The sequence below is a fragment of the Montipora foliosa genome, chromosome 4, assembly GCF_036669935.1.
Source record: "Montipora foliosa isolate CH-2021 chromosome 4, ASM3666993v2, whole genome shotgun sequence".
Taxonomy (NCBI): domain Eukaryota; kingdom Metazoa; phylum Cnidaria; class Anthozoa; order Scleractinia; family Acroporidae; genus Montipora; species Montipora foliosa.
Genome location: NC_090872.1, coordinates 32,034,097 through 32,046,596, shown reverse-complemented (window position 1 = coordinate 32,046,596; position 12,500 = coordinate 32,034,097). Strand labels below are relative to the sequence as shown.

The 12,500-nt window shown below is 40.0% G+C and overlaps 1 protein-coding gene across 5 annotated transcripts in view; it reads left to right on the top strand.

Annotated features, from left to right (window-relative positions):
• LOC138000634 (monocarboxylate transporter 10-like) overlaps positions 1–12,500 on the top strand; it is a 30,517-nt gene that overhangs the window by 5,197 nt on the left and 12,820 nt on the right. For 3 of the 5 annotated variants that reach the window (XM_068847184.1, XM_068847187.1, XM_068847183.1), the window contains exon 2: positions 8,638–8,891. In XM_068847184.1, coding sequence (XP_068703285.1) covers positions 8,690–8,891 — 202 coding nt within the window. In that variant the 5' untranslated portion in view covers positions 8,638–8,689. Of the gene's footprint in view, positions 1–2,272; positions 2,620–4,966; positions 5,136–8,637; positions 8,892–12,500 lie in introns of those variants that run through there. The other 2 variants (XM_068847186.1, XM_068847185.1) reach the window with 2 other exon arrangements.

Sequence of the window (12,500 nt, the reverse complement as noted above, 5' to 3'; positions counted from 1 at the left end):
GACGTCATTGATTCAATATGACGAAGTTTCTTTCCAAATTTAGTGAACAGCAGCTGGTTATGGTGAATTATGCGTGTGGTTTTAACCAATCAGAAACGGGGAAATATTTTGAATGAATAATAATTGTTAATTATATTCTCGTTTAATGGAATTATTGCTCGATATATAGCAAATAAACCCTTTCTGGCGGTTGGTATGTCGGCTGATAATGTCCGCGGCTGAGAGATTGTCCGAAAAATGAATATTTGACCGAGAAGCGAAGCTTCGAGGGCAAATGTGAAAGTTTGAGGACAATCTTTCAGCTACGGACATTATCAGCAGACATAACAGCCGTCTGAAGGGGTTTATTTATTTTGTAACCCTCACAACGAGCGAAAATCGCGGCTATTAGGCTGATTTAGCAACAGAACGGGAACGTCAGTGGCGACGTCGCGCGCAGCAAAACTACCAATGAGAATTTAGAATAGAGAAGAAAAGAGTGGTGTCTACTCTATTCTGAATTCTTATTGGTGTTTTTTCTGCGCGCGCCGTCGCCACTGACGTTCCCGTTCTGTTGCTAAATCAGCCTATTGTTGATGTGATGACGCGATATTCGCCATTGACTTAGCAAGTACATTTCATTTATTATTTCTACTGTGATTGGACGAAAACTGTCATGTGAAATAAACTCTCGCAAAACAAACTCGAAAACAAGGCGCTTTTAGCTTACTCAACTCATTTTTCTGGAAGAAATCAAGTCATTTTAATTGTTACATACCGTGAGGGCTGAAAAGGAATTACAACCGTGAAATTCAGAATGTGCAAACTCTGGAGCACTCGATGGATTAACGTTGAAGGTGGACTGTTGCTAAGGTTGGACGAGAGCGGTTGGTTTATTTTACAGTTAGTAAACACAGTGTCTTAATTATATATTTTATAAAATGGCTCAGTTTGCGTAGGACTGAAAATATACTCGTGAGTTTCTTCACGTTCAAAGACGTTGAGAGCACATCTTGCTGACTATTTTGTGCTCTCTCTAACTGCAGGATTTGTGACCAGCTTTTTAATGTCTGTGTCACTTGACTCTACGAGTTGAAACTCTCGTGCTACCTTTTTTCCACTGCTCTTTTTCTTTTCGACCTCGACGCGCCTCGTTGGCTATTTACCATCTCATATCCAACGCGCGCTCATGGAATAATTAGGGACTTTACAATCTACGACGGCGACGTTGATGAAAACGTCACCTCAAAATATAACTTTGCACTATCGTAAGTTTCTCGCCGTTAGGTCATCTCGTTCGCGTCGTACAATGTGGGTGAAGTGTCCTAGAAATAAATTGGCACGAGCGGTTTGGGAGTAAAAATAGACAATGAAAGATTCATATTTAAATGCTCGCGTTATCGTCAAAACCAGAAATTTGGTGATTTCACGTCGTTGTTGTGCAGAGAACCGCACGAATTTGTGCTAAAATGCGTGCCACGCGTGCAGCACGATTACTTTTCCTCTTTTAACCAATGATATTGCTGTTTCGAGGCGTTCTCGTTGACGACCGCGTCGTAAATCGTAAAGTCCCTATTGTTAAATAAACACGCAACATCCATCATGCAACATTGTTGGGTGTTGTTGCAACGGGTCGCCAATGGGGCCAAACAAACACAGCATGTTGCAACTATGTTCGGTTTTTTTCCGCACGGTTTGTCGATTTAGTCGCTGGCACGATGCTTGCCCAGACTCCTTTCTGTGACGTGACAAGCGTGACCATGGTCATGTGATCGGAGAGTCACTAGACATATTCGCAGAGTGTGAATGCAGAATTCTCAACGTTAAAAACCTGTCATTCATTACCTTCATAACTCGACACTTTCAACTTTCCACGTCGAATGGCAATATGGCCGCCTATCCCCAGCATCAAACGATAGCATGTATTCGGCGGTACATGGGCGGCCTTTTGTTTGTTTGAAATTTTGAAGCTGGATTACAGGAAAAACCAGAACGTGGATCAAGAGGAGACGAGAAAGAGGATATTTTAGTAACATCGTAACATGATGCGAATGAACTAGTACTATGAAGTCTTTCAAGAGATTCTCAAACATACTGAGGCAAAATGTAATTTGTGATAATCCTGATTAGCATAAATTGATATTTTGCCGTCACGTAGCAGAGGCCTGGTTGTGAGCGGCAGGAGCTTAGAGTGCCACGTGATCGTGGTTTGTATTTGGCGATCGTTTAGCGAGTGAGGCATTCTACGGTTAACCTTCTCCACGTGCACAAGTCCTTTTTCGTTCTCCTTATGGATGATGCCGAAGTCAAGGAGTTCGTTCCCCAAGGGAAGTGAGAGTTTTCTCTCACTGTTTAGTGTTATCGTTTCTACTTTGGAGCTGAAAAGTTCAAGCGATTCAGTCTCCCCCGAGAACTTTGACAGGAATTGAAAAGTTCAAGAGAAATGAACCGCCATTCTTTAAAAAGTTAAGCAACGAAAACCAATTTACTGCCGGCAAATCAATTGTAGAAGTGCTTGAAGATCCTGCTATTGCGTTGGAACGCACCAATTTAGTTAAAGCCAAGGAAAGTTTGATCGAAGAAACTAGACCGGTCTGGCGTTTGCTTTGCATGTGTTAAATCAGGCCACTGGAGAGCCGTGTATCCTTTTCTCTCTGTAATCAAATCGCAGTATCAGTGGCCTTTGTCTCTCGATATGCACATGGTGATGAATTTTTTTGATTTACCGTTGTTGCTGTGAAAGTTACAGAGAGACTTTGTAGATCTTTCAGTTTTCCAACGCTAGCGTGTGTTTCATTTTATTTGCATCATTGAGTTTTCGTTTCAGGCTTCTATTGCGTGAACTTCCCTCACCTTTTGCTTTCAAGACCAATACCTCAGCACTCCAGTAGTCCGCACGTGTTTAATACGCGCTTTTTGATTTCCTTTGTCTTGATTGTTTTGCTGAAGTTTTTTTGTCACGTTTATATTTATTCCGCTCTCTGTCACTGTGCAGAATTCAGGCAAAAACTGTCTGTTCTTCGATCTTTGCTCCTAATGAATAGATATCCCTTTGGGTCCCAACTCAAGTTATCATCATCTAAAGTATCTTGGGATTGTTATCGATTTTTCCGTCCGCATCAGTATTTTGTGCAGCCGAGAAAAGAATCTTGTCCGACGATCTATCACGGATCGTACCTCTGTTCGCCGGGTTTGTTAACTTGCTTTCGTCCGTTGTAACTTATTTTGCTTGTTAGCTGTGTCGTATCTGTATCCAGCTTCATGACTAAAAGCTCCTTTCGTGCCATAAATTTTGCCGTTAATTGGAATTTACAAGTTTTGCTATCGCCCAAAGTGCCTGACTGAATTATTCTTGAAATCAAGATCTTGTGCATATCGACGGTTTTCCTTTGTGGAAATTATCTTCTTCGATGCCTCCAATTCTGCGTGTGGCAGAAGAAAGTTCAGCGTAATTCTTGCCGTTGTCAACTGCAACGTCGCAGTTTTTGATGACTGTATACATAGTGAACGATGATATTTTTGATATATTTTTGCCGTAGATGTTCTTTGGTGTCCGCAGACTGTGACAGATTTGCATATCACTTTACATCGCTAGCTCTTTAAGTTTATTACAAGGTTTTATCAGCCTGGGTCTTCCGGAGTGAATGCCTTTGCTCTGGACTGGTCCATGGTTATTAGCTTCTTATGCCCTCCTGTCTGTTTAACCTCCATAGTTGTTTTCATCCGAGCGTCTGCTGCAACCGGTTTCACTTTGGAATTTCGCCTGTTGTTGGCGCGCCTATGTTTCGTTGGTCTCCACTAGAGTCGTTTTGTCCATTGAGGTTTTTTTTTCCAGATGTTCTAAGTCTTTTCGTCAGAAGCCTGGCCAAGATCACTAATTTTGGTCTAGTTCCTCTTTTTTTTTTTTTTTTCCGGTGGTAACGCTATAGGTCTCAGTTTTCCTACTAGGCTAGCTGCTGAAGTAATGTTTGCGATGTTTTTTGCGTTCCAGAGTTCTAGTTTGTTATTGTACATTACCCCCTAGCTTTCGTTTTTTGCTGCATGATTTCGTTTGAGTTTCACAGCCTAGGGGCCGAGTTTGTTATGTCTCGTTATTTGTTGTTTTTAAAGTTATGATTTATGTTTTTCGTTTATTTACGGTAGTTTTCCTGTGGACCTTGGTGGGTTTGTTTTGTTTAGGTACGCGCGGAGTATCGACGAGCATGGCCTAGACGGCCTTGACATTCACCCTCGGTGGTTTTCTGATTTGTAGCTGCACAGCCTCTAGTTTGTGCTTTATGTTGTAAGTTTTCGTTTAGGTTGCACAGGCAAGGGGTCTCTGTTAGTCATTCTCGATCGCTATTATTTTTTGTTTAGTGCGTTGATATTGAGCGATAGCTTGGCCTTGTTGCCCTCGCGTTTTTGACGATAATGTCGTTTTTGATTCATACGCCGTTAGCTTAGCCGTGTATACGTTTTATAGTTTTTAGTATTGTTACCCCCTGACGAGTTTCCGATGTCTCAATATGCATTCATCTTCATGTACGATGTTTTTGATAACATGGGCTATGGGCTGAATGGCCCTTGATATTCGCCCTTGGTGGGCTAGTTGTGTCTACGTACATTTCTATAGTATTGATGTTCATGACCAATGCGTTTATAGAGTAGGCTAGAGGCCCATTATAATCGTCCTAGGTGGCTTTGCTGTGTCTAGGTACATACGTACATATAAAATATTTTTGTTCATGAACAATTTGTTTATAGCATGGGCTGAAGACCCTTGATAATTACCCTCGGTGGGTTTGTTGTGTCCAGGTACACATGAAGTATTGATCTTCATGAGCAATGCCTTTATAGCATGTGCTGGAGGCCCTTGTTAATCACCCTTGATGGGTTTGTTGTGTTCAGGTACACATGAAGTATTGATGTTCACGAGCAATGCGTTTATATATAGCATGGGCTGGAGGCCCTTGATAATGATCACCCTTGGTGGGTTTGTTGTATCCAGGTACACATGAAGTATTGATGTTCAAGACCTATGCGTTTATAGCACGGGATTCAGGCCCTTGTTGTTCACCCTCAGTGGGTCTGTTGTGTCTAGTATTGTTGTCCTTGAGCGATGATAGATTGGTCTAGAGGTCCTTGATAGTCACCCTTGTTGGGTTTTTCGTGTTTAGGTAAGTACTTATGTCCTTCTATTATCCTTTCACAGGATTTGCTTAAGGCATTGATTATTGTATCTATAGGTTCCCTGTCTGTTATTATTTTCTGCATGATTTTCTTCCGAGTCTTCCATTGTTCATGCTGCGGTCCATTTATCCATTTACCGTTTCGTTCTTTTTTCGCTGTCATTATTATTATTTTGCCGTTTGTTGCTTTATCCTTTTCGTTTCTTTAGTCAGTTTTTACTGACACAGTTCTGGTCGACATCTCTGCCGTTTTCCCGAGAAGTCGTTTCCATGACTGAAGAGCTTGATTGGTAGTTCTCGCCTGCAGTGAACCCGGGGGCATCTCTGCATTATTCCAGTGTTTTCAATGGATGGAAGTCATTCGCCGTGGAAGTCTTTGATGCCGTTCCTTTTCCACTCAGTATTTGTTGGTTTCATACAAATCGGTTTCAACCATCCTTTGGGCTTACTATAGTTTCAAGTGGTTCCACGATTTGGCCGGAATCTGTTCTCCAATCAAGAAGTCGTCTCGTTTTGAGGTAGCAGCCAAGACAGGAAATGTTTGCCTTGCAGCCTCGCCTGTCATGAAAGCAGTCACTTAACGCAGATATTCGGAGGAAGTTGTCGGAAAGAGCTCATGTGTGCGACCTACTTCTATTGCATCATTAAGTTATGTTTGTTTTTAGGTGTTTCAGGTTTTCTTCGCTTTTCGGTTGTCCCTTATTAGGGCTAAGAATGTCAGGTTTTCATGATGAGTTTATTTCCATTTTCATTGACATGTGCTAAGTTAACCTGCTAAGGAATGGCAGTCCGTTGTAAGTTTATTTTTTTATTTTTTATTCCGACACGGGTATATTTTTAGGCCTTCTTCTGCCTCTGTCAGTCGTACGCGTTTGTTCAGTTTCAATTTTTTAGCCTATGAGCTATTCCACTTACAGCGACTCTTTCAAGAAGTCTTTCCATGGTATTGTTCCCGATATTGCTTAATTCAGTACTCACTCACCAGGTGGAGCTACATCAGCCCCTCATCCTGGAGTCCCTGACAGATAACTTCTACGACACGACCGTTGGGCCTCAGTGAATGCCATTAATATTTATGTCAGAGACTCCTTGGAGAGTTTATTAGAGGTCTCAAATTCACTTTCGCCTTCACTCAAGCCCTTTCTTTTAGTTCTACGGAGGGCTTCGCTGGCTAACGCACCCATATATCACCTAGCTTGAGTGTCCAGTTGAGTAGTGGAGGCAAAATATGTAATTAGGGTTAATCCTGATCAGCATAAACTGATATTTTGCCGTCACGTAGCAGAGGCCTGGTTGTGAGCGGCAGGCGCTTGGATTACCACGTGATCGTGGTTTGTATTTGGCGTTCGTTTAGCGAGTGAGGCATTCTACAGTCAGCCTTCGCGGCGTGCACAAGTCCTGTTTCGTTTTTCGTCCTACCGAGCTGAATTAGTGTTTAATGCCTTCGTTAGGCGGTATATGATAGCGTTCATTTGCATTGTAAGTGGTGTCTTTCACGTAGAATACCCTAGAACTCCGAGGGTCGCACAACTGCCTTGATCGGGGGTACAAGTTTCCCGCTTTTTTCCATCTGCTTGTTTTTAGGGGTTGTCGTGTCCGGCTCTGGTGCATTGCTTTTCTCTTTATGTTAGAATTGATTTATTAATATTTTATGTACCTATAACTGCACGGTGGCTTGCAAGCACCAGCCAGTGCAGCCTCATATATTTACAACTATAAACACACCAATTCAATTGCGCTTATAGCTGTGGCCGGTACAGATTACGAGTGTTTGTATGCTGAGATTGGTACAATTTGTAGGGTTTCTGATGGTGACGTTTGGAACAAATGTGGCCTATCAACTGCAATTGAATATGTCTCCCCCATTGGTCATTAGAAGTTCCTTATGTTCTTGTTGATAATGATGCGTTTGTCTTGAAGCATTTGATGAAGCTCTATCCTTAACAAGGACTTAGTGCAGAAAAGAGAGCCTATTATAACAGACACAGTAGGGCACGAAGAATTTCTGAAAACCTTTTTGGAATTTGTGCAAACAGGTGGCGGTGTCTGCGAACGGGTGTGAACCTGAAACCAAAAACTGTGGAATTGCTAACCATTACATCGTTGATCCTTCACAACTACCTACCATCCAGCTCATCGAGGAACATTTATTGTCCAGTTGGCATAAAAGATAATGAAACTGCCTATGGAGACATTGCAAAGGAACATTGACTCTTCGGTTCTGGTTTAGCAATAGTTACTGTCTGCTTCAACACCTCTACGCACTTAGAAAGAAACTGCTCCTTCTTGGCTTCCATATGTTTCCTCGCAATTCTTGGAGTATTGTAACACGATATTGCACGCGTGGAGGGGAGAGATTTCCGTTTCTTTGTTGAACTGTCCGAACTCTCACAGAAGTCATCGCTGTCCTCTGCAAATATTTGAACGTGTTTTGCACAGGCACCAATCCAACAATGTTGCGAATGGTGGTCAAACAGACGCAACAAGATTCAACATTCAAGAGAACAATAGAAATGTTGCTGCATGTTGCCCGAAAAGTTTGACCCAATTCAAAGTTAACGCAACATCCACGCAACACTTCACAATATACCGCAACAGGGTGGTCCAACAATGTTGCATGATGTTGGGTGAAATGTAGCGTCTGTTTGACCGGAGCTTAACGCTCGTTCTGAATGGTTAAAACCGCGTGCTTTATGAGATTGCAGATGTACCGTAGGATTTGGACAATAAAGTTTTCCGAAATTTTTAACCGAATACGTGTTGAAATTTAAAAAAATCTTTATTATAAAAGAAATAAAGAACCCACGCCTGTGATCTTTTCTGTGGGGATCGTCTTTCCATAAATTCGACTGTGGTTCCTCTCTACAGCACAACGAACGCAGCTTGTTTCCCAGTTGTCATGTCAATAACGTTCAGGTTTTCATGAGCGAAAATTGAGCCGGATTTTACTGTTCTAATTCGAACCTACTTTTGATGGTTTCCCAACTCTGAATGCTTGACATTTTGACAGCTTTGGTCGTGTTTAACCGATAAAATCTTTTGAACTATTCTAACAAGAATTGTGATGCGTCTGTTTTAGTGTGAGTTACATACGTGTTATGAGAGTGCAGATGCACCGGCTGACGCCACTCGTGTGATTTGTAAAATAAAGTTTTCCGAAAATTTTAGTCAAAGGCTTGAGGAAATTAAGAAATTCTTTATTATAAAAAGAGTAAAGAAGCCTCGCCTGTGATCAGTTCTGTTCTGTTGTAAAGCACTTAAGAAGCGGGTAGAGCACTTAAGAACGACCAGAAGTAGGGAAAACACTCGACTACCTCGTGTTTTCCCTGCACTTCGTTCGCACTCAAAGAACTTGCACACACTCGCTTAGGGCTTGATACGGTCTCTACAGTTCTTATGCATTTAGGGTTTTATTCCTAGCTTGACATTCAAAGGAGTGTAATATGCTTACATAATTAAAATTTGTTCATTTTTCTTCGCTTTTGTCAAGGCATTTCTTTACAGATCGACTGCATCCCTTGTTCAGTCCATTCTCGAGTGTCATGAGTAACACACAAGTTGAAATCTGGAATGAGGAAAATTCAAGTCAAAACGCTCCCAAGTATCGTACTGACAGCTGTTGGTCATGGTTAGTGTGCTTTGCTGGAACCATATCAGTAATAATCGTGACTGGGTTATCGTACTGTTTTGGCCTGCTTCTGCCCACCTTTATGGAAATATTTCAAGCCACTCGGCAAGAGACAGGTAATAATAGTAATAATATTTAGCCGAGCACTCGTGCTCTACTAATTGGCGAGACTACAAATTAACTGAAATCAGAACAAATCACCCAAACATGGTGTCTAGAGTCAAGGTAAACAGGGTCTTCTTTCCCCGAAATGACGCCACAAAATAATAAGATCGTTGGTTTCCAAATATTAAGATTATCTTTCCGCGTATTTGACGAGACCTCTCTGATTTTTTTAAGAATATATTTTATTTCGTATATTTGAATTGTGGGATGCACAAAAAATGAAAGTCAGAAAGCTCCTTATAATGATGACGTAATTCAGCGTAACTAGTGGCAAGTTAAAGTCATATAAATTGTCATGTAGAATTTTACTGTAGAATTTTTATATTGTTTTATTATGTTTAGTTAGGAAACGTTTGAATGTGTCCTTTAGCAGCATGTCGTAGTGATGTGGGATATATATCAATTGAAGCCTTTAAGTGCTACTGTGGTTCTTTATTGACTCCGAGCTTTCGCCGATCTACGGCATCATCAGGGAGAACGATAAAATATTTGCGCTATGGTTTTAAACGTTGGAGGTGCCACTATAAATTAGCATAGTGTAAAACTAGCCAGGAGGACGCATGAAAACTAATGACGTGATCAAGTGTTCTAAAATCTGTGTGAAAAACAGTTCATAAAATAGCTGATTAAAATAGAAGATCGTTAAGTTCAGTGCATTCCTTACGGGAGTTCAGTCAATTAAAATAGCTGATTTAAATAGAAGATCGTTAAGTTCAGTGCATTCCTCACGGGAGTTCAGTCCCGGCTTGTATTTTCTGATGTAGTACGCTTCGTGTAGTCGCAGATTGACAGGGTCATTTTCACGCGTGATTACTTTGACTTCAATGTTATGGCTGTTGTTGCGATGGTGTGTTGTGAGATGTTTTTTTACCGACGAGTTGTCGTTGGTCAGGTGTTCTTTTGTTCGATCATGTAGGAATCGTGTCGTGCTTCCGATGTAATATTCGCCACAGGCTTTTCACGTGAGCTGATAGACGGTGTTTCTCTGTAGGCATGAACTGTTTTTCACACAGATTTTAGAACATTTTATCACGTCATTAGTTTTCATGCGTCCTACTGGCTAGTTTTACACTATGCTAATTTATAGTGCCACCTCCAACGTTTAACACCATAGCGCAAATATTTTATCGTTCTCCCTGATGATGCCGATATCTCACACCTTTAGTTTGGAAGTTTAGTGTTATTGTTAAGTACACGACCACATCAGCTTGATAATGACCGTGCTTCGGTCATTATCAAGTAAGAATGACAATAAAATATTAACATATGTTTAAAGAGAGAGAAACTATGGGGTAAATATATGTAGAAATTATGAGAGCTATTGGGAAAAGGTGGTGTTATTAAAACAATAGAAAAATGCAGAAAGTTAGAGTGTAAAAAAGGGGACATTAATAACAATAAAAAAAAATGCAGGAACTATTTAAAAACCTTAGCACGAATTGAATCAGATTGTACATAGAGACTGTCTCAGTTCATTAATCAAAAAACATTCCATAAACGAGGTAGTCAAACACTTCTTGCTAAGGTCCTTTGGAGCTAAAAAGTGTTCGTCGCGGAAACGCCTCCATTTTTGCACTCTGACTTTTTGCATGTTTCTATTGTTTTTAACGCTATACGTTTTTCCAATATCTTTTTCATATTTTTACCCCATTGTTTCTCTCTCTTTAAGTATACAATAATATTTATTTCAGGGTCGAAACGTCGTTTTTTACCGTTAATCTTTACTGTAAAATGTTTAAAAACCCTTACTGTTAAGGATTATTATTATTATTATTATTATTATTGTTGTTGTTGTTGTTGTTGTTGTTGTTGTTGTTGTTATTATTATTATTATTATTATTATTATGTATACTCCTGAAGGGCGGGGCCCAAACCATGGTCCTAGGGCACAACAAAGCTGATAAATTTTGCTTTTAAGACATAAATTATTTATGTATTTTTATTCATATTATTCGTATTATTTATTATTTTTATTTATAAATTATTATTATCATCATCATCATCATCATCATCATCATAATCATTATTATTATTATCATTATTATTATTATTATTATTATTATTACCAGCTGGCTTGATAGCTCAGTTCAGTGGTAGAGCAAGTGTTGCGCAAGTTCGAATCCCGTTCAATCTTGGATTTTTTCAGGCTTTCTGGCAACTGCTTTATTTGGGCATCTAACTGCAATAATCGTCCCAAATTTCATTTCAAACGTAGACTGATTTCTTTGTCATATTCTACAAAAAATAACAGATTGGATTAAGGGGGTGGCTCTCAACTACCAAACCGTTGCTAAGGACTCCTTCAAATAGTCATTTCTCGAGTACCTTTAACTCTGCAGTTATCCATTTTTGCCAAGTGTGTTCTACTTAACATTTCTTTATCTGGTTCGTCTCACAACCATAGTTGGTAAAAAACGTGACCAAAACAGAAAATGACTAAAAACTCAGGGAGTTAACTATGTTTTTCACAATTTTAATTAACGCAACAGTATGAGAACATTCTGACATTAAATCTGTAGCATGGATTTAAGAAATTATGACGTGATCAGGCCTCCATTTGATACACTTCAAACAGTATCAGTTTCATCTTTTGTCCAAATAGAAATTCCATTCTACATTTTACAAATAAATGATGGGACGGTTCTTATCTGGTGAAAAAATCCGCCGCCTCCTTTCGTTTTTTGAGAGTTTTTACACGTTTTTCACTGAAACGCACGACAGAGGACCGGGACTAGTTGCGCATTCGCCTTCTGATTGAGGTGATGTAAGATTTCCATTGAAAATGTTACTTGAAAGAACCATCGATACATTTTTTTGTAGGGCTTTTGACTAAAAAGCTTCCTTAGCAACCATTGTCTTTTTGTAGTTAAGGGCCACCCCTCTTAATCGAAGTTTGACGACAACGTACTAAGAATAAGATAGTTAACCGTTTCAAAATCCGCAATTACCAAGAGAACCCATAACCAGGGCCCGGTTCCTCGAAAGCCGATTAACTTAATCCAAGATTAGCGTAAACGTTTGTTTCACGTTTTCAACTTTTTGGTGAAAGCTTCTTTTGCTTATTTTTGTTTTTCAAGATTGACGTCTTCTCGTGTAAAGTTCTGCCGAAAATCTGCGTTGAACAGCATTTAGGAGTAGAGAAATGATCTGCTTGATTTATTTTTAATCGGCTTTTGAGGAACTGGGCCCAGGAGCCTACCACTACAACAACTTTTAACAAGCCTGCAAGAACTTCGTTCTATTGAAAATGTAGAGGAACGTGAACAATCGCTTCCTGGGAATCTTGTTGTTTTATTTACCTCGGGCTGCGCCCTCGGAGAATAAATCACATATCCCCTCGTTGCCTCAAAATAACCCTTACTTAACGTTTGTCTTAAAATATTTCGTTACCAATATCTTGTCGCTGTAAACTACATTGGAGTATGTCCTGCATTATAGCGCTTTGCACCATTACTAAAAATAGACTTTGTCACATGAGCCCCCACGTAGACTCAGACAAACATTTCGATCTACTGAAAGGAAATGTATGAGTGAGGTAAGAAATAGTGAAGGAAAAAAGA